This window comes from Naumovozyma dairenensis, chromosome 1 (assembly GCF_000227115.2).
Source record: "Naumovozyma dairenensis CBS 421 chromosome 1, complete genome".
Lineage (NCBI taxonomy): Eukaryota > Fungi > Ascomycota > Saccharomycetes > Saccharomycetales > Saccharomycetaceae > Naumovozyma > Naumovozyma dairenensis.
The window spans coordinates 1,802,080-1,823,894 of NC_016479.1; the positions used below are offsets into that span (position 1 = coordinate 1,802,080).

The 21,815-nt window shown below is 35.1% G+C and overlaps 11 protein-coding genes across 11 annotated transcripts; 6 read left to right on the plus strand and 5 right to left on the minus strand.

Moving 5' to 3' along the window:
- Positions 1-124: 124 nt before the first annotated feature.
- On the plus strand, positions 125-2,077 carry SIF2 (Sif2p; the record flags this gene model as incomplete). The annotated part of the gene is made up of 1 exon (XM_003668132.1): positions 125-2,077. The coding sequence occupies one exon, from the start codon at positions 125-127 to the stop codon at positions 2,075-2,077; it is 1,953 nt and encodes a 650-aa protein (XP_003668180.1).
- A 76-nt stretch (positions 2,078-2,153) lies between these two features.
- Positions 2,154-2,594, minus strand: NDAI0A07840 (uncharacterized protein; the record flags this gene model as incomplete). The annotated part of the gene is made up of 1 exon (XM_003668133.1): positions 2,154-2,594. One exon carries the CDS (start codon positions 2,592-2,594, stop codon positions 2,154-2,156), a length of 441 nt encoding a protein of 146 aa, XP_003668181.1.
- Positions 2,595-3,503: 909 nt separating this feature from the next.
- YMC2 (organic acid transporter) lies at positions 3,504-4,454 on the plus strand (the record flags this gene model as incomplete). Its single annotated transcript, XM_003668134.1, has 1 exon — positions 3,504-4,454. The coding sequence occupies one exon, from the start codon at positions 3,504-3,506 to the stop codon at positions 4,452-4,454; it is 951 nt and encodes a 316-aa protein (XP_003668182.1).
- A 247-nt stretch (positions 4,455-4,701) lies between these two features.
- VID24 (glucose-induced degradation complex subunit VID24) lies at positions 4,702-5,916 on the minus strand (the record flags this gene model as incomplete). Its single annotated transcript, XM_003668135.1, has 1 exon — positions 4,702-5,916. One exon carries the CDS (start codon positions 5,914-5,916, stop codon positions 4,702-4,704), a length of 1,215 nt encoding a protein of 404 aa, XP_003668183.1.
- A 1,521-nt stretch (positions 5,917-7,437) lies between these two features.
- SND3 (Snd3p) lies at positions 7,438-8,028 on the plus strand (the record flags this gene model as incomplete). Its single annotated transcript, XM_003668136.1, has 1 exon — positions 7,438-8,028. One exon carries the CDS (start codon positions 7,438-7,440, stop codon positions 8,026-8,028), a length of 591 nt encoding a protein of 196 aa, XP_003668184.1.
- A 519-nt stretch (positions 8,029-8,547) lies between these two features.
- On the plus strand, positions 8,548-9,120 carry NDAI0A07880 (uncharacterized protein; the record flags this gene model as incomplete). The annotated part of the gene is made up of 1 exon (XM_003668137.1): positions 8,548-9,120. One exon carries the CDS (start codon positions 8,548-8,550, stop codon positions 9,118-9,120), a length of 573 nt encoding a protein of 190 aa, XP_003668185.1.
- A 665-nt stretch (positions 9,121-9,785) lies between these two features.
- NDAI0A07890 (SRP1/TIP1 family protein) lies at positions 9,786-11,783 on the minus strand (the record flags this gene model as incomplete). The annotated part of the gene is made up of 1 exon (XM_003668138.1): positions 9,786-11,783. The coding sequence occupies one exon, from the start codon at positions 11,781-11,783 to the stop codon at positions 9,786-9,788; it is 1,998 nt and encodes a 665-aa protein (XP_003668186.1).
- Positions 11,784-13,988: 2,205 nt separating this feature from the next.
- Positions 13,989-17,222, plus strand: AIM3 (Aim3p; the record flags this gene model as incomplete). The annotated part of the gene is made up of 1 exon (XM_003668139.1): positions 13,989-17,222. One exon carries the CDS (start codon positions 13,989-13,991, stop codon positions 17,220-17,222), a length of 3,234 nt encoding a protein of 1,077 aa, XP_003668187.1.
- A 1,126-nt stretch (positions 17,223-18,348) lies between these two features.
- Positions 18,349-19,683, plus strand: ALG1 (chitobiosyldiphosphodolichol beta-1,4 mannosyltransferase; the record flags this gene model as incomplete). Its single annotated transcript, XM_003668140.1, has 1 exon — positions 18,349-19,683. One exon carries the CDS (start codon positions 18,349-18,351, stop codon positions 19,681-19,683), a length of 1,335 nt encoding a protein of 444 aa, XP_003668188.1.
- Positions 19,684-19,861: 178 nt separating this feature from the next.
- On the minus strand, positions 19,862-20,746 carry SPE3 (spermidine synthase; the record flags this gene model as incomplete). Its single annotated transcript, XM_003668141.1, has 1 exon — positions 19,862-20,746. One exon carries the CDS (start codon positions 20,744-20,746, stop codon positions 19,862-19,864), a length of 885 nt encoding a protein of 294 aa, XP_003668189.1.
- Positions 20,747-21,336: 590 nt separating this feature from the next.
- Positions 21,337-21,780, minus strand: NDAI0A07930 (uncharacterized protein; the record flags this gene model as incomplete). Its single annotated transcript, XM_003668142.1, has 1 exon — positions 21,337-21,780. One exon carries the CDS (start codon positions 21,778-21,780, stop codon positions 21,337-21,339), a length of 444 nt encoding a protein of 147 aa, XP_003668190.1.
- Between the last annotated feature and the right edge of the window lie 35 nt (positions 21,781-21,815).

Below are 21,815 nucleotides of genomic sequence, written 5' to 3' on the forward strand. Positions count from 1 at the left end.
AAAATATATAACCAATTTGAAGAAAACAAACAAGATGGATACAAAAGAACCAACAACGAGAAGAACAGAACGAATGAACTAAAGGAAGTGGAGGAATCAGTTGGAAGAAACAAAATTAAGCATCATGAGTTTATCTAGTGAAGAACTAAATTACTTAATATGGAGATATTTGCAAGAAGGAGGCCATGAACTAACGAGTTTGGCCTTACAAGAGGAAACGAGAGTTCTTGAATTTGATGAAAAATATAAAGAGTTCATTCCTATGGGTACTTTAGTTAACTTAGTTCAAAAAGGGATACTTTATTGTGAGAGCGAATTATTGGTGAAATATAATCCGAAAGGAGAATTAACATACGAGGAACTGAGGAATTTTGATGAGAATTTTAATTTAGTTAATGCTTTGGAAATTGAATTGGAGAAACATCCAAACTTGATGGAAAATGGTGGTAGGTTTGCATTAAAAGATGATTCAGAATCAAAATATAAAGAACAACAACAACAACAACAACAACAACAACAACAACAACAGCAACAACCAAATGAGAAGATAGAGGAAAGAGAAAAAGATGAAAGGAAAACGTTTAAAGCCGAAGTGGCAAATGGAAAGAAAGAAGATATTGTGGGTTCCACTACTTCAGTGAATGAGAAAGATGTAGAATATGAAAATAAAGAAAGAAACGAACCACATAAAGAATTAAAGAAAGATAATCTTCAAGTAGTATCATCTAACGTGGTATTTAAACCTCTTAAAGAAATTTTCCAGATGGATACTAATATATTGAATTCAGATTGGAATAAAACAATAGATAACCTACTAGCATATGGGCAAGAGGATTCCACAGCTAAGATAATTGAATTTGAGACCATGACAGGTATCGATGATATCTCGAAGCTAAAAGTTGCAAAATCGTTTGAATTAAGACATCCATTTGCATTAGGTTCCATTTCAGGTAAAGAAACCAATATGGTAACATGTTTAAGTTGGTCACCTAATGGTAAATTAATTATAACTGGTGTTGAGAATGGTGAATTAAGATTATGGAATGATAATGGATTATTACAAAATGTTTTCAATTTCCATAGATCTTCTATTCTTTCCATTAAATGGAATGAAGATTCCATTCATTTTCTTTCCATTGATGCTGATAATGTTACCATATTATGGAACGCTCTCAATGGTATTGTTTTGGAACATTTTGAACCTAAAAAGCAACAACATAAACATTCTCAAATAATACAAGATTCACAAGGATATCTTGGTGTGGATATTGAATGGGTAGATAAGGATAAATTTGTTATTCCTGGTATCAATGGTACTATGTTAGTATATTCCATGAATGATGGTGGTGATATTAGTAGTAGTAGTAGTAGAACTAAAGACCACCAAGTTCCAATAGGTAAATTAACTGGACATCAAGGGTTAATAAGTTGTATCAAATTTAATCCTGAAAATAAATTACTGGTTAGTGCATCGGACAAAGATTTTAGTATACGTGTATGGCATGGTGGTAATAGTAATTGTTGTAATTTATTTAATGGTCATTCACAAAGTATTGTTTCTGTTGAGTGGATTAATAAAGATCTACTTATTTCATCATCAATGGATGGTACCGTTAGAGTTTGGTCAATCGAAAGTAATGGTTTAGTTGGTTTGTCTATGTTGAAGGGTATACCTATTTTATGTAGTGCAATGTCAAATGATAGTAAAAAGTATGTTGTTGGCTTTATAAATGGTACGATACAAATATATGATTTGACTGTTTTACAAACAATATTACAACAAAGGAAAGCAAAATGTGAGAGTGAGAATAATAATGGTATCAATGTCAATGAAATAATAAATTCTGTACCAATAAGTATACCATTGTACGGAACTTATCGTAATGTTAATGACAAGATAAGAAAATCAAGTGAGAACAGTACCGGTATGGATATAGATATCGATAATGATACAGAAAATGAGAATGACTATGGTAATGATGATGATGATATTATATTTGATATATCATGGGATAAAAACGATGATAAAATAGCTATTGCTTATTCAAATAAGAAAGGTTGTATTGTTTCTTTATAATTAAAAAAAGAAGTATATAATGAGAATATATTATATTTATGCATAGAAATGCTAATTCTATTTTTTTTTTGTTCCTTTATACATCGAAGTCAAGAAATCCAGGTTCATCATGAATCTTGCATAAATGTGATATTCGATCTTGATGGGTTTCAAACCGTACTGAACACTCTTCTTTAAAACAACGCAATGATTGTTTTTGTTGATTATTTTTAAATGGATTATGTAATTCATCAATATGTAACTGTAATCTATATTGGTTTGGTAAACTTTTCAAACACTGTGAACATTGATGATCATGACATTGACTGACGTGAAAATCATATAATTCTATGGGGATGAAATTATTACAACAAGATGATTCATTACATAGTATACCATTTGTATTCGTATTAGTTGTTAAAGAGGAATTCTTAGTATTATCATGCCCGACAATAACTGCACTTTCACTTTCACCTTTTCCTATTCCTTCTCCTTCTCCTTCTCCTTCTTCTTCTTGTTTACTACGAGACCGTTTCATTGCATATTCATGAAAAATTTTTAATAATAATCTGCTATTGCCAGTAATCTAAATACATATCATATACAATACAATATAAAGTTTAAGTTAATGGATGATACAACAAAAGCACATCCTCCATCCATTCCATTCCTTTCTTCTCCATATAATCTGCGTTTAAGCTTACGCAACTGGAGCGGTTTGTAAGTTTTTCACCAATTTTGAAATTTCAGTTTTCAGTGCCGCGCGCCGTCGCGCCCCCCGTCCCTTCTTGAGAAACCCCTGATCTGTATCAAATTTTTGTCCCAATGTTTTTTTCTGGTATTTTGCCCTACTATATAAAATATGCAACCCTGGGTAATGGTGCTTGGCTGGGGTGCCTGTCTGCCTCATCTCAGGGAAGTGGGGTAGTTTTTTTGTTGTTGTTTTTTGACACAAGGTGCCTGCCTCAGTGCCCAGTTCAATTCACCGCAAAAAATATCTCGAGGCTCGAGGCTCGAGGCTCTAGAATTCGCGAAGTAAAAAATTCCACTTTCATAAAATTCCTTTATCTCTTCCCTCAAAAAATCAGTCAGTCACTTAGTCAAGCACTCAGTCAATCACTCAGTTAATCACTCAGTCAGTCACGCTTTCAGAAAAGTGAAAAATTCAAAGGGCATCTAATTCTGTACGTAGAAAAAAATATACATACGTAAATAAGCGCCAAGTTCCTATTTGAATGAATATAACGATTGCCCATCGAAAACATTTCACTTTATACCTCTCAAATAATTTATCACGTTACATTATTCTCTCGAATTGCTTTCGTACTCACATACATACCCCTACCTACTTACGCAACGTACCATACCGACTCATTGAATTGTTAAAAGAACTCAGAACCCAAATAGTTAAATATATTAACGCACGAAAACAACAAAAAGATAATAAATGTCAACAGAAGATTATTCCTCCCCACAATTAATAGACGAAGACCCAATGTCACTCAAACCAGACCCAGAACATAAACACAACAGAACCACCAGAGTCCTCAAAGATATCCTGGCTGGTACATGTGGTGGTATTTCCCAAGTCATAGTAGGCCAACCATTCGACACAACCAAAGTTCGTATGCAAACGTCCACTTCACAATCCACCACTGCAAAGGAAATCATCTCCAAATTGATTAAAAATGAAGGACTCATGGGGTTCTACAAAGGTTCATTAATCCCCATCGTTGGTGTCGGTGCATGTGTCTCTGTTCAATTTGGTGTCAATGAAGCCATGAAAAGATTCTTCCATCAAGCTAATGGGACCAACGCGAGAGGGAATGATACGTTATCATTGAAACAATATTATATTTGTGGGTTGACTGGTGGTGTCATTAATTCATTCTTATCATCACCTATTGAACATGTTAGAATTAGATTACAAACTCAAACAGGAATAGGGAAACCAGAGTTTAATGGTCCCATTGATTGTATTAGGAAATTGTTGAAGGAGAAAAGTTTAATGAGAGGGTTACGACCAATGATGTTGAGAGCTGGTCATGGTCTTGGATGTTATTTTTTAACATATGAAGCGTTAATCGCAAGGGATATTAAGAAAGGTATGGATAGATGTGATATATCCGCATGGAAATTATGTACATATGGGTCATTGTCAGGAACTGTGCTTTGGTTGTCTATATATCCATTAGATGTCGTTAAATCAATGATTCAAACTGATACGTTACGAAATCCAAAATTTAATAATTCGATGAGAAAAGTCATAACACATTTATATAGGACTCATGGTATAAGTTCATTCTTTAAAGGGTTTGTGCCAACAATGTTAAGGGCTGCTCCAGTAAATGGTGCTACGTTTGTTACATTTGAATGCATCATGAGAGTGCTTGGTTGATCGTTGTATATATACATTAAAACAAAAAAGGGTAAATATCAATATATATTGATTTATAGATATCGATAATAAACGAATTTGATTAAAAAATGAATGTATAAAAATAATGAAATACAATGGAATATAAAAAAATGGGAGACAAAAATCTTTCAGATATGAATGCACAAATAATTCTGGTTTTATAGATATAAATAGGAATGAAGAAGTCGTGGCACATTATTACAATTATTTTTTTTTTTTTTTTGGTTTACGCAAATTCAAAACTTGAATTTGCAAATGAAGAGAAACCTCGTACATTATCATTATCATTCTCAATTTCGTAATCATCAAGAAATGGCTTCAATTCAAATTTTTGAAATTTTTCAGCATCTTCATGATAATAAAATCCATTAAATGACCCCATGATTTGGTCATGAACCATATAATAAAACCCATCAAATGAGGCACCATTGATACCGTCATCTTCATCTCGTTCGTCATAGTAATCATGGTCATGATCTTGTTGTTTCAATAACATTTTTTCCTTCCATCTCATGAAAACAAATCTGTTATTTAGATAATTTTTCAAATATGAATCCATCTCGGACCTATTCAATAGTTCATTCTTATCATCATCAGCATTGTTCGATAAAAATAATTTCTTAAAAATGGGGAAATTTAACCAATGATCTAAATCAATTTCATCCAGAGATTTAAAATCTTGCAAATAATCGTCATTGTATAGATTGTTTGAAGACCAATTAGAGGAGAAAAAATCGAATTTATCATTCATAACATATGTTTCGAAAAATGTGGTAATTTCAGGGTATTGTGGAGTTAATCCCTTTATCGTTAGATGCCCTGTCATATGAGGAGTTAATGAAGGTGGTAATGATTTAGCTGTTTGGTTATAAGATATATCATGGGTTTCTACTGCAGAGATGGGTAAGTCAACTGTTTCTAATTCTACTATAACTTGATATTTTTTATAACCTGACATTTGGAAGCCTTTGAATTTCATTGATGGTTTTAAGAAGTTTGTTGTTATTGGAATACTATTAAAATATTTTTGTGAAGAATATGAAGGTTTGTCATTAATAATAAGATTAGCATTGTCTGAAGGTGTAGTAGTAGTAGTAGGAATATATTTATTTTGGAGTTGTAAAGATGACGACGACAAGGATGGAGAAGAAGGTGATGGAGTTGGAGATAAACTCTTTAGAGATGGTAGAGAATCTATGGATTCACATTTATAAATGTCCTTGGATTTTGTTAATTGCTCCCGTAGTAAGGACTGGTATAACCTTTGGTCATTGTCAGTGAATTTATTATTAATATTATTATTATTATTAATGTTATTATTGATGTTATTATAAGTTGGCACATTAGTTGTTGTTATTTGTTGTGAGCCTTTTAGCGAATTTTCCTGGTCTTTTGTCTCTGAGAAGACATCAGCTGTGTCAATATGCAGCTCTTCTATCATTATATGGGTGACAAGTGTTGAGAGATAGTGAGACGGAGTTTTTCAGAATTGTTAGTGCAATTGTTAAAAAAGGCAAGAGACAGACAATGTAACGAGAAATAGAAAGACAAACGAAGCATACGTTATTCTACAGGAAAGTTCACTTCCAAGGATATATATATATATATATGTACTACTACATATTAGATACTTTTTCTTTTCTTATATCATACAATATATGATGTTCATCACTCGAGCAAGAAGAAGAAACGATTATCGGAACAAGATCAGCGACAGCGAGAATAGAAAAAGAAAAGCGCATGTCCATAGACAGCAAGAAGGCACGGCGTGGGGTAAATTATTTGGATTTGGGAAAAGTGCCAAACAAGGGGCCCCGATCTGTTCCGAAAGCTTGAGTGGCAGTGGTGTCTGGGCGAAAATTTTCATCAAGATTTGGTGTCACACTTTTGTATTTGTCCCTCCCACGTCAGTGTTTTTGACTTTTCTCTTTATCTCCGTCGCAATTTCCAGGAAAAAACACAAAAATACGTGACAGAATTACGGAATTTTGCAATCAATCATGAGGAAATGGCTATAAGATGAAAGTGTTTTACGATTATAATAGTCTTTTTGCCCTCAATAAATCATATCAACATAACTAAGCCAAGCATGCGTTTGGGAGGGAGAAGAAAGTCATTAAAGATCGGGCACGTTCTACATATAAACGAAACAACATTTCCTTGTTTGCTTGTAGCGTGAAGCAAACGTCTTATTCTCATATATATTAATAGAAAATCTACAACCAATGGATTTAGAGTAATATAACGTTAATATGATAATAATAGTATTTGAGAAATATGCTTTTCATTTGAGAGGGGGGTTGACGATGAAGAATTAAAATACGTTTTTTCGAAACACTATTCTCATAATACGACAATTGTAAGTCGGTAACGTACAATCTGTGAACTTAAAGCAATAAAAATACAGACCGTACAAGATTAGGTTCATTCTCAAAAATAGCTCTTCGGTGATCCCAAGGAACAAAGCAACAATGGATGAAGGAATGTCACAACTTTGATGTAAATGTTAACATCCATCTACGCCTTCACATACGTATGTATATAGTCCGAAGTAAACAGGGACTGGGAATTGGAACGTATGTATTTTCGTCACATAATGTAAGCCTAACCGTATGTTTTTGCTCCATCATAATTTACAATGACCGACCAAAAGTGTACCCGCGGTGCTAGTAATGGGTATCTCAATACCCGTCTAGCAAACCACGGATACTTTTATGCGGTTGTTCTCGAAGGGCAAAGAAAAGAAAACAGAAGTCGAAGAACACAGAAATTTTGGAAAATTGGACAAAGGTGAACTTATTACGTACAGTGGGAAAAATAATGTGTTGAATACGTAGACTAGTTTATCATACAACCATCAAACAGTTTGTATTTTTTATAAGGAACTAACTAACGGTGTTTCATTTGTCATTCAATTCGATCATATCTTATCAAGAAACATCGCAACCAGGCACAATTCAAGATGAACTCACAAGTCTCTAACATCGTCATCATGCTTGTCATGATGCAAGCTTCTCGTCGTATTGACATGGAAAACGAAACTAACATCTTCTACATCAGAGCAGCATACGGTACTTCTTTCATCATTGGGTTCCTAATCTACCAATTTGCTAGAAGAAAGATTATCAGCAGAAATGATATCACTGAATTGAAATACAAACACAAAGAACAAGGTACCAACAAAGAGGTGGAAATTGTTACCACCGTAAAGGAATACGATTTACAAGAAATTGACGCCGCTATCAAGTCCACTTTTACTAACTTGGCCATGATGGGGTTCATGCATTTATATATGAAATATACTAACCCATTATTCATGCAATCCATCTCTCCAATCAAATCCGCATTGGAACATAATGAAGTTCAAATTCATTTGTTTAGTAAAGCCGCTACTGGTGACTTGAAGAGACCTTTCAAGACTCCTTCATTGATGGACAGCTTCATGAACGCAGGTGCAGGTGCTACCGCTCAATCTGCAGATGTCGATGAAGAATTACCAAAGATTGAAGAAATTGTTGAAGATAAAGCCGCTGAAGGTATCAAGACCGAATAAATGGTGTTGCGTTTCATCCATTTTTTTCCATCTTTTTTACATCTTTATCTCACAAAGAAGATATATTCCAGTTTTCCCGTATCTACCTTCTATTCATGTGAAATGGAATGAAATTTTGACACAATAACTAACTCTTACGTTTTATCAGCTATTATTATTATATTATTATTATATTATTATTATTACTCGATATACATCTTATATATTGTTAAGGATTATTAATTCACGTTTTCTTTCTGTTAAATAAAGCCTCTTAGTCGCTTTATTCTGTGTATTTTCCTGTGGAATTTTCTATCTTTATTATGTCTGAGTCAAAAAAATTATGACATTCGAGCTGTCATTACCGTTCTCGCTTACTAACAAAATCTAAATACACAATCACTCTATAGAAGACACTCAAATATATATAAGAAATATAGCAAGTAGATGGTAAGAATACTTTCATTATAACATTTTTGATCGTTTTCGCAGTAATAATTAGCCTGTCAATGTACTTCATATGAGATAAAAAGAAGGACCATGTTTGTAAACTCATTAAAAGCAAGATTACCAATACTAATACCAAGATCCTCAATAACAAGAACCCTATCACCATCACTACTACGATTATATTCAACATTAAATACAGAGCCAATTTACATTACACCATTAAAAATAATAAATCAAATCCCAAATTTAAACATTAAGATAACCGACCACGCTGCTGAAAGATTGAATCTAATTTATAATACATCAAAAGAAATTCTACAAATCGGTGTAGAAAGTGGTGGATGTCATGGATTCCAATACAATTTAAACCTCATACCTGATCCTGACCTTCAATCCTCGAAAGATAGTGAAAAAAATACATCGAAGACGCAAGAAGAGGAGGATGAGTTTAATACGGCGAACTCAACGAAAAATGATACCGTGTATGTTATACCACCTGATGGCGGGAAAGTTATAATTGATGAACATTCCTTGAAAATCCTTAATGATTCCATATTGAATTTCACAACGGAATTGATTGGATCTCAATTTAAGATTGAAGATGGGAATTTGAAATCAAGTTGTGGTTGTGGGAGTTCTTTTGATGCTGAAGTTAAAAAATAATCCACATACATTATTTTCACGATGTTGTTCTAGAGACAGTATCAAAAGTGGTCATTTGTATTCTAAGACTTTTCAACACTAAATCCACATATATTTATTCTTGTATATAGAACTGATTAACCAATTATAGAAATTCATAAAACAAAATACCATGTTCTTTATTATATTTAATATTCTAGATTGATATCAGAGTCATTAGCTAGTTAGTCACGTCCATATATGGCTTGGACCTTCAACTACTTCCTTTATAGCTCTATTGCATCGATACTTGTCAGGTAATAACAAACAACAATATGTATCGTCGTAAAACTACCTTGTTTATCAGTTACAAATACCTTCTTATGAAGTTAGTTTTAATTACTCTAAACCATACCTACACTGCAGGATCTAAGGATGGGATAGTATTAGCTGAATACAAACACAACCCTGATCAAGTATAATAGAGATCATGTTAAAATATGTTAGCCTCGTTTGTTCAACAACTTCTTCAGGAATTATGAATGACTGACTACGTAACTCGTTCTCGATCATAAAAGTATGGGTATTAATTAATAAAAATAATTTGTATATATAAATAAGTATAGAGTCTCCCCATTCTATTTATTGTCTATCAATTACATAAGCATAATAATACAAGAAGATTATTTTTTTACAAATCGGTCTCATTATAATAATAAGATACCAGCAGCAACAATACCAGCACCTAAACCGACAAGTTGCTTAGCAGCACCATTTTCAGTTTGTTGTTGAACAGTTGCAGATGGAGAAGCACCAGATGGTTTGTTGGTAACTTGAGAAACCTTAATGGTGGAACTACCACTAGCACCAGTAGAGACAGCAACTTTTTCAACTTCAGAAGAAGCCTTAGAAGTAACAGTCTTACCTAAAGTAGTGTAAATGATTTCAGTGTAGGTAGTGTTTTCATCGTTACCCTTACCCTTACCAGTTGGAGAAGCAGTAGCCTTTGATTTACAAACTTCATCAGTACAAGTAACAGTCTTATTATCAGTAACGTAGACAACTTCAGTAGAAGTCTTAGTAGAAGCATTACCAGCAGCAGACGCCTTAGATTTACATTCTTCATCGGTACATTCACAAGTAACAGTGACACCTTCAGTGACGTAAACAATTTCAGTGGTGGTCTTAGCTTGAGCGTTGTTAGCAGCAGTAGCTTTAGATTTACAATCTTCATCGGTACATTCACAAGTAATAGTGACACCTTCAGTCACGTAGACAATGTCAGTGGTTGTCTTAGCAGGAGCAGCAGTGGCCTTAGACTTGCAAACTTCTTCAGTACACGTAACAGTCTTACCTTCAGTAGTATAAATGTAAGTAGTTGAATTTTGGAATTGTGGATTGGCAGTAGTGGAGTTAGCGTATGTCTTGGTGGCTGATGCAGAAATTAATAATTTAGATTGTTGACATTTTTCATCACAACTAGTGACAGTCTTTTCAGCAACAGTGTATGCGGTTTTTGTAGCACGTTCTGATTCTTCACAGTCAACACAAGATGTGGTGATATCAGATGATACCGAAGAGATCGGAGTAGTCTTGGCAGAAGATGAAGCAACAGCAGCAGAGGATGAGACAACAGCGGCGGATGATGAAGCAAGAGCAGCAGATGATGAGACAACAGTTGCGGATGATGGGACAACTGCAGCTTCAGATGAGGTAGCAACTGGGGTTTCAGATGAAGATGATGAAGAAGAAAGAGCAGCAATGAATGATGCTTCTTCTTTAGCGATAGATGAGGCGACAGCAGAGGAAGCAAGAACAGATGAATCGGCAGAAGATGAAGATGAAGCGACAGCAGACACAGTGGAAGCTAATTTAGTTGAACTTTCAGTAGACAATTCCTCAGCGGCAGATGAGCTTTTTTTGGCCTCAGAAGTAGATGCATCGGCAGTTGACGTAGCAGCTGAAGAAGTTTCGACAGCAGCGTTTGATGCAATCGTAGCTGAAGAAGAGGTAGAAGTAGTAGTAGTGGTAGTAGTAGGGGTGGCAATAGGGCTACTAGTAGTAGTGGTAGTAGTAGGAGTGGTAGTAGATGGAGTGGTAGTAGTACTAGTAGTACTAGTGGTTGGGGCGGTAGTGGTAGTAGATGGAGTGGTAGAAGTACTAGTAGTACTAGTAGTACTAGTGGTAGTGGTAGTAGATGGAGTGGTAGTAGTACTAGTACTAGTAGAAGTAGTAGTAGGAGTCGGAGTAGGAGTTGGAGTTGGAGTTGGAGTTGGAGTTGGAGTTGGAGTTGGAGTTGGAGTTGGAGTTGGAGTTGGAGAAGGAGGCCACATTGTAACGATACCTCTAGCTTCTAAAGATTTAGAAATGGCAGGTTGTAATCTCTCAGAGTACCATGGGACACCTGTAATCATAGATGTGATTTCAGCAGGTGGGATAGTACTGAATAAAGTTGTGAATTTATTGTTTGGATCGGTACCGAATAAGATGGCCATAACAGCTTTCATAATTTCTGATGGGTAAGGCATATCTGGGTTTGCACCTTGCATGGACAAATAATCAGCCATATGACCATGGATATCATTGACGTAAATAGCCAATTCGATCATGTTAACGGTTTCATCATCAGGGGTTAGAGTCGTCAATGCACTTGTCAATGAAGTCAACGCAGATACTAGAAGTGTGCTTTTCAATAATTTCACCATTTTTCTTTTAGATAAATGTGTTAATTTCTTTCAGTTGATTTGGAATAGAGGTTTTGAAGAAAAGAAATTGCCTATTGGGATACATAGATTTGTTTCTTTCATCTTATATAGTAGTTTGATGGAGTTGCACAATTGAGAAAATAAGTTTCTGTAGGAAATCTACGTATTAACAAAAAAGGGTTCCTTTAACGTATACGTATCTTGTTTATTTGTGCAAAGCTTTGATGGGAAAGTTTTTGCATAAAAAGCTTAGTTCATCGAGTAGTTTTCTTATGTGTGTCGTTTACAATAATCGTATATCATATTTTGGAAAGTAACAGGTAAGTTATGCGTGATTTTTCAAGGATTTCCCAAAAATGAGAAACATTCTGTACAAAATACGAGTATCTACAACGAAGGAAATGAAAGTGCATAATTATTGGTATGTTAAAATTATTCGACAAAGAGACACCAGAGGAAGATGTGTGAAAGCGGCTGAGAAGTTACAAAAATCGGAACTACTTGTGAACGCAATTGGTTTAGTCGTCGTTCAAAGGCAGAAAACTTATCGAAGGGACCCAGGCCTTTTACGTAAGTACAACGGGGTCCACATTTTAAGTTGGGGAAGGAAATTCATTTTTTTAGTTTTGTTCGAGTATGTCTCTGTAAAGACATTGATTAGGTAAAAATTAGGAACCAAAAATAGTGGCTATTTCTGGACATAATAAGTGATTAATAGCCGAGAGACCGATCTAGACAAGCGCGTGCATACGTAATCTCATTGTTAACAGTGCTTAGCACCTAAGCTTTACGACGTGAGTAACAAATTCAGGAGGGAGGGGAGTTAAAGTTTGACAGAACCTTTACGATATTGTACGAAACTGTATTTTATTTTCCGTCTCTACAATTATTTCTCTGTGTAAAAGAATAACTTGGAAGACATAGGTACATTAGGCCTGGTTGGGCAACTTTTTGAAAAGCTTGCCCTCATAGTTCAACAAATATTTTGGGTCAATTTTGCTCAACCTTGCCCATTCCTTGCCCCACGGTAAGGAATACGTGAACATGTTGCTTAGGTGTTACCCGGCACCAAATTATAATTTGACCAAGTAACCTTTGTATTGAATTAGTTTACCATATAAAATTATTTCTTAGCCGGGTTTTGCCCCAAAATGTGAAATTTCTTGCCCGGGTTTTGCCCAACCAGTCCTAACGTACATACATGCATACATACCGGTTTCTTTACGCGAATATTTACTCGAGGGATTTCCTCTTTGGGAAATTTAAAACGGTCTTAAATCTCCAGGGAAAAAAATTGGCTTCCTGTCACGTGCCCTATACCAAAATACATTGGAAAAAAAGTACCCGTACTATCAACTAAGGATGTTGGACGTAAAGTGATTTCGCTTTTATTTATTTTACTAAGTTAACGTCGCAATATAAAATACCACAGAAAGATGACAGTTTCCTCCAGAGCATTAAAGTTGTTGTTAATTGTATTTGAATTTTACATTCCTGGTCTAATTGTTCAACTGCCTAATTTTGGTAGCATTCTCCGAAGCACCTCCTCTTGTACTTCGTCAGAATACAAGAGCATAGTACGCCAGTTAATTCAAAGCGTATACTATTTTAGTCTTCGTACGTTAGGGATGGTGTTAGAGAAACTGAAGCATACTAAAAATTTCATCTATTGTTTGATGATAAGTATTTTTTTATCTCGTTAAAATCTTTGAATAGTTTCAGAGAAAGAAACGAATGACACCCATTTTCTCAACTGGTTGAGTTTATGTAGTCTAGTCTACATCCTATGAATAATGAAAACTCCTTACTGCTAAGTATAAATCAACCCGCTTGAAGTGGCATAACATCAACATGTCGAACATGTCGAGCTCGAGCTACTGGCTGCTTAATAAATGTCATTCCTTTAAAACTTTTTTCTTACAATTAGACGACGCTATAATGATTGCGCATTTTCTTTTCAAATACGTAGTTGTTATTCCTGAACCCCCACCCCCGGGGAAATTTAAATTTAAGCATAAAGTAGAATTAAAGGAAGGAACAAAGGAAAGTGTGACAGTAACTTGACTTGCTATAACGATAAGTTCGAAATATCTTCTAGAAATTGTTCGGAACGGAACCGGGTACGGTAAGGATTATATCAATCAATACCAGGTTGTTGGAAAGAAAAAATCTGTTGTCAACGTAGAAGAAAAAGAAAAAGCAATTATGAGTTCTTTCTGGGCTAACAACAAAGACTCGATCAAATCAGGGTTAGTATCCGCTGGGAAATACGGTTACCAAGGGACGAAATACGTTGCCAAAACAGGGTATACTGCAGGTAAGAAACATTACAACGATAGCAAGAGTAAAAGAGGGGGTAAATCATCTTCTGGAAATCGTCATCGTAAACACAAGAAGAAGAAGGATAAAGATGATAGTGACTCTGATTATTCTGACTATTCGGATAATGAGGATTATAGAGCTCAACCTACTAGTGTGGAAAATTTGAAAGATCCAAGATCTTTTCCCCCTCCTCCCCTGAAACCTGGTCAACAGAACTACACTTCTCAATCAATGACAAATATGAGTGGTATTAATGGCTTTCAACCCAATAGTAATATAAATATGGGAAATAATTCAATGAATTCCTCATATTCAAACATTAACCCTCAATATAACAACAATGGTCCAGCTATTAGTAACGGCAATAGTTTTTCTAACACTTCTCAAAGTTCGATACCTTCTCAGTACTCACAACAAACGCAGCCAATGCAACAAGGTATGCAACCACAGGGGCAACAATATTATCAAATGCCAAATCAAAATCAACCAGGTATGCAACAACCAGGTCAAATGCAAGGGCTGCTTCAAAATCAACTGCCGCAACCACAATCTCAAAATCCGAATCAACAGACATATCAACAACCTTCTCAGTCCCAGCAACAGCAACAAAATCATTTTCAGCAGTATCAGCAACAAAATCAACCACAGTTCCAACAATTACAAGGACAAGAACCGGAGTTAATTCCACAGCAAAATAATTATCAACCCCAATTTAATAATCCACAACAAAATTATAATGACGTTCAAAATACAATGATTAATCAACAACCACAACAACAACAACAGCAGGAACCACATCAGCCATGGCAGTATATCACCAGTGACAATTCCACTGGAGTAGAAAATAATGAATCCCAAGGTCAACTTTCACTACAAGAACAATTGGGACAACAATTGCAACAGAAATTACAGCCTACACTGAATACAACAAACCCTACAGCCATGCAATCACAACCAAATGAACAACGTGGAGCAACCGCATTTACTAGGGCATCTATGAGCCCACCAGGCGTGCCTCAAAGACAACAACAACCAGTTAATCCACAGATGCAACAAATCCAACAAATCCAAACTCAATTTAATCCTACAGATCAACAATTACAACAACAGCAACAATTGCAACAGCAACAACCCATTCCTTTCAATTCCAACTTTACCAGGCCAACTTTTCCAACTCCAAATCAAAACAATATGGCATTACAAGGAGAGATGCAGAATCCACCATTATTAGCAGCTAGGGGAGAAAACTCACTACCTACATCTCAAAATAGTTCTACTCCACATTTTGAAGTGCATCCTTACAATTTGGAGAATCCTGAAGAAAATAATTCTCCAAAGATAACAATACCTCAATTACCATTGTCAGCATTGGCTCCTCCACCGACTCATAGAGATAGGGGCAACAATCAATCCTCACCTCAACCAAGCTCACCATCATTATCATCATCATCAACAACAACAACAACAACAACAAAGACTTCTTCTCAACCATCAAAACCACGTATACCAGTCAGAAAAGTTCCAACAACACCTAACCTTCCTTCTACAGGTGCATCAGCCCCCATCACAATGACAAATAATGTCAAGGAAGAGGGAGACGAAGAACAAGAACAAGAAGAATCCAGTGATGTCAACAAAAACTCGTCTATATCGGGGATTTATGATGTCACAGTTGATTTACCACCACCACCAAAACCGTTTAGACATACTGCTCGTAATGCAGAACATAAACCATTGCCAAAAAAATCAATATCATATTTAACACCACATCCGGAACAGAATTTCCCAAATGATGATTCTCTACCTAAGGAAACACCTCCATTATCATCATCCTCCTTTACTGCTTCTGGAAAATCACTTGCAAGAACAAATACTGAACCAAATTTACCACAGAGAAATTCACAACCAGCAACTACCGTCAGTAAAACTCCGGGCAAATCTACATCAGGTGATGAGCCTCCAAAAGCAGCAATTTTAGGTAGTTACAACGTAACTGTTGACATGCCGCCACCACCAAAACCATTCAGGCATGCAGCAGATATTGAAATGATTGAAAGAAAGATGAAATCAAAACCTAATTCCAATTCAAACTCTAGTATAGGAACTCCAAGAGGACAAATTAACAATACATCAGATTCATCCTTACCTGTTACTAAGAGCTCTCGTGGACCACCGCCAGTCCCAAAGAAAAAAGTGAATATAACACTAGATAAAAATGTTACTTCTTCTTCTTCTTCAACTGCTGAAACTGCTAATGACAATCATAAGAATGATGTACCTATTTCAGAATTTGCACCTCCTCCAAAACCATTCAGACGTGATACTAGTGCAAGTAATAATAACAACTCAAAGGCTAAACATAACAACGTATTATTATCTGGAGACCCTGTAGACCTTCATTCCGCCATTGTTGATTCTTCTACTGACACTAACTATAGTGTAAACGTACATGATATATCCAATAAAAGGAAAGAAGATCATGAAGCGTTTGTATCGAAGACAAAATCAGTACTATCATCATTCCCACCACCTCCAAAACCTCATAGAAGGGAACAAAAAGATATACGAGTTGATGAACAGGATGAGTTTTTTGATGCTGAAAATGGATATGGTAATGATGGAGATTCAGATCCTGGTCTAACTCCAGCATTACCAACAAGACCTACTACTACTGAGCCTTTTGGAACAGACACGAAACTCTCGAAGAGGAAGCCACCTCCACCGAGAATTAAGTCTAAACCTAAGAATTTATCTATGAAGAACTATGACAACCCAGAAAATGATAAGAAAATATCAAATGGGCCAGGCTTAGGTGATATTAGTGATGAATTAGCCAATTTGAAATTGAGAAAGATACACGACGTTTCTTCTACCACCACTACAAGTCAACCAACGATACACCCTCCTGTTCCTAGGAAAAAGGAGCATGTTGCACCTCCTCTACCAAAGAAGAACGGAACTTTAAAGCATGTACCACCACCTGTGCCAAAGAAAAGAATAGCTTTAAAATCTGAAGAGCGCTTTTCGTCCGGGAAGGATGATGAGGAGGAGGCAAACCCATTTGAGAAGTACTTAAAGGATGCGGTTCCAATGGAGAAAGACAGATTACATAAATGATGTCATCTCGGATATATTGTCACCACAGACCAAATACAAACTTGTATGTATACTTAAAAATATATAGAATAAAAATAGAACAAGTTTTATAATTGATGAACAATCTTTTGCATTGGTGTTCTTTTATATATTTTTTGGGTTAGTTATATAGTATATGTGTATATTTAATTATTTACTCTTTTCATTTGTGTAAAAAAAACCGATTAAGTAATTCGGTCAGCTAAAAATAAGCATAGGTTTCTTTTCATGGTGTATACGAAGATTATTGTTTTTTCTTTTCTTCCGTTCTTTTCGTTGTTGTTTCTTGCTCTGCTATTTTTCATAAACTTCCTTATTTAGATAATAAGGCAGCGAATTGTTGAATATTAATTTCACCAGAACCATCACTAACTTCCCTCAACATTTCATCAACTTCAGCATCAGTCAATTTTTCACCAATAGAAGTCAATACGTGCTTCAATTCTTGAGCAGAAATTAACCCATCACCATTCTTATCGAAAACTTTAAATGCTTCCAATAATTCTTGTTCAGAATCATTAGATTTCAATTGTCTTGACATTAAAGCTAAAAATTCACTGAATTCAATCTTATGGTTACCATCAACGTCAATCTCATTCATCAAATCAGCAACTTCTGCTTCACTTGGAGATAAACCAAGAGATCTCATCACGGTGGCTAACTCACTAGAGGAAATGGATCCATTATTATCCTTGTCGAATAAAGCAAATGCTTCTTTGAATTCAGCTATTTGTTCTTCCGTTAGATTTTGAGAGGACATGCTATATTGGTGTGCTTGTTCTGTATTGTTGTATATCTAATGTTCAGAATACAAAGAAGTCTTTTATCCACAACCTTTAATGAAAACTAACCGTAACTTTCTTGTTTAACTTAAAGATCTCTAAATTGTTCTTGGACCTTCCAAGAATTAAACTTGTCTATTTCTAGAAGTTTTCCAAGAAAGAAAAAAACATCAACACTTGCAGTATCCGGGTAAATACATACGTAGTATATTCTACAAGTTGATGATGGGGAAAGAAGATGAATAAGGCGACAATTCTCAAAAGATTAAAAGAAAAATAAGGCTATCTTTGAGTATTAACTACTGCTGCTAAGATACCGCTACAAAATGATATCTTTTACACTGTCGAGTTGGTTGATTTGGTTGATTTTATTCTATTTATTGACGCCAATATTAGCATATTCCCTGATACCTTACCTTTTCTACGGTACCAAATCTACCAAGAAGAGAATTATCATTTATGTCCTAGGTGATTTGGGACATTCTCCAAGAATTTGTTATCACGCTTTAAGTTTTGCTGAATTGGGCTGGGATGTTGAATTATGTGGATACGTGGAAAGTTCATTGCCTTCCTCCATCGTGGATGCATCGAACATTACAATTCATCCAATTACGAAACGTAATGGGATGATTATGAAAGTACTTGGGCAAGTATGGACCATTGCACAACAATTTTGGGAATTGAGAGGTAGCGATTATATATTAGTCCAAAATCCTCCAAGTATCCCTATATTACCCCTAGCAGTCATATATAGTACGTGCACTCGTTGTAAATTGATTATTGATTGGCATAATTTGGCTTATTCGATTTTGCAATTGAAATTTAATGGAAATTTTTATCACCCTCTGGTGCTAGTTTCCTTCATGGTAGAATGGTTCTTTAGTAAATTTGCTGACTATAATTTGACTGTGACCGAGGCAATGAGGGAATATTTAATCAAAAACTTTAATTTGAACCCTAAAAAGTGCGTTGTATTATATGATAGACCTGCTTCGCAATTCAATCCATTACAAGACGATGAAGTTTCTTCAAGATCAGAATTATTAAAATCAGAGCCCTTTATTAAAGATTTAATTCCAGCTGATTTTGATTTAAGTAAAGGCGACAAAATACTTGTTACATCGACATCATTTACACCAGATGAAGATATTGGTATCTTGTTAGGAGCCTTGAAGATTTACGAAAGTTCGTATGAAAAATTTGATAGAAATTTACCCAAGATTTTATGTTTTATTACTGGTAAGGGACCTTTGAAGGAGAAATATAACGCACAAGTGAAAGAGCAAAAATGGAACCGTTGTCACGTGGAATTTGTATGGTTAAGTTCTGAAGATTATCCAAAACTATTACAATTATGCGATTATGGTGTCTCGTTACATACATCAAGTTCAGGATTAGATTTACCAATGAAAATATTAGATATGTTTGGTTCAGGATTACCAGTTATTGCAATGAATTATCCTGTATTGGATGAATTAGTAACCCATGATGTTAATGGGCTGAAGTTTTCGGACAGACGAGAAATGCATGAGTCATTGATCTTTGCCATGAAAGATGCTGAATTATATAAACGTTTAAGGCAAGCAGCTTTATTAGAATCGAAAAATAGATGGAACGATAGCTGGGAACCATCCATGAAAGAATTGGGAATAATACGTTGAATACACATATTTTCGCTACTCTCTGGGATACACTGAATTACAGAGCTTCTTATTTTATATTCTTTTTTACATACTAAACTTATGATGTAACGCTGCAGATCTATAAAATATAATCGAAATTGTGAAGATTTTGGTTTTATTGAATATCTGTAGATTATAAGTAAAGGACATATATATCTTATCTCAATTCCTTGGTGACCCAAGTTGGTAGAACGAATGAAGCTTCATGGATTCTCTTGTTATAGTATCTGTATAATTTTTCTTCATCTTCATCAGAGATTTCACGCAATGGTTTCTTAACATTACAGTCTTTGTCCTTAGAACAAACCATAAACCCAATAGAACCAGATGGATAAGTTGGGATAGTAGTGTAAGCATATTCAGCAACTGGGAAAACTTCAGAACAAGCTTTTTTCAAGTCCTTAATGACAGGTAAATGGATCCACATATTTTCAGCTTGGGTAGTAATGACACCCTTTTCAGTCAAAGCACCATTCAACAATTCGAAATATGATTTTTGGAATAAAGTTTCAGCTGGGCCTTCTGGATCAGATGAATCAGTGATGATAACATCAAAAGTGTTTTGATAATCTCTTAAGAATTGGAATCCATCACCGATGTGAGTCTTAACCTTTGGATGAGAATAGGATTTGGCCATTTCTGGTAGATACTCTTTAGATAATCTAATGACAGCTTCATCAATATCACATAAGACTGCTTCTTCGACAGATTCATGTTTGACGACTTCTCTTAGGACACCACCATCACCACCACCAATGACAAGAACTTTCTTTGGATTTGGATGAGAGTTCATAGCCAAATGAGTAATCATTTCTTGATAAGAGAATTCATCACGTTCGGTAGCTTGGATAACGTTATCTAAGACTAAAACGTTACCATAAGTGGTAGATTTGAAGATTAAGACATCTTGATATTTAGATTTTTCGTGATGTAAGACTTTTTCGACCTTTAAAGTCATTGCTTGACCTGGCCACATGGTGTCAGAAATTTCTCTGAACCAGCCATCAACGATTGTTGGGTGCGTAATTTCTTGAGAAGCCATTGTGTTTTCGTTAGAATGGTATGATGATAATTTCAATATCTTTATTGGGTAGATGACAATTCAACCGCTTGTTAAAAGTATCCAATGACCCTTATCAATTGGAAGAATTGTCATTCTTTGAAATTCTTTAATATCACTAAAAAAAATTTTTTTTTTTCATTGCGGCTTTACAAACATTATGAACATGACGATGTGACACCAAGAATTGTGTCACATTCCTCGAGAAAGTTTAAGTTGAATGTAATGATAGAACATAAGATAGTTTAGATATATAGAGTATTAAATATGCATAAATTGATAATTTTAGATAGAGCGAGAGCTATATTGGCTTTTTGGTTTTCAACTGACGTTTTTTGTCTTTATGGTATAAAATTGTCCAGTCCACCATGTTTTCTGTATATAAGGTATAGCCACTCCAAGAAATATCCCTGAGACAGCGCAATATATAACAAATTACAATATACTAAAAAAGACGGATAATAATATTAAATAAAGCACATTATACTTTTCCTACAAAAAAATATAATTCTATAAAAAGTCTGTAAGAATGTATTAAAAATTTCGTAAAAGAGAAAGTATATTTAATTTCTCTATTGCTTGTCCCAGCCCAACTTCAAAGCTTCTTCGTAAGTTGGGTAATCTAAGTAACCTTCTTGGGTCATGGCGTAAAAGGTATCTCTGTTATACTTGTTTAATGGCAAACCCTTAGCTAATCTTTCAACTAAATCTGGGTTAGCAATGAAGAATCTACCGTAACCTAATAAAGTTCTATCATTAGCAACCAATTCTCTAGCAACTTCTGGATGTAAAGCCAAGTTACCAGCTCTGATAATAACACCCTTCCAGATAGAATAAGCGAAATCGTTGGTACCATCATTGTATTCACCTTCACCTTCAGTCATGAACGGATTAGTGACACGAGGTTCAACCAAATGGACGAACGCTAAACGTTTACCGGCCTTAGCTCTCTTTTCTAATTCACCCAAGACATAGGCATATTGAGCAAGTAAAGTTGGGTCAGCACCACCAGACATAGTACCAAAAGTACCGTATGGAGACAATCTAATAC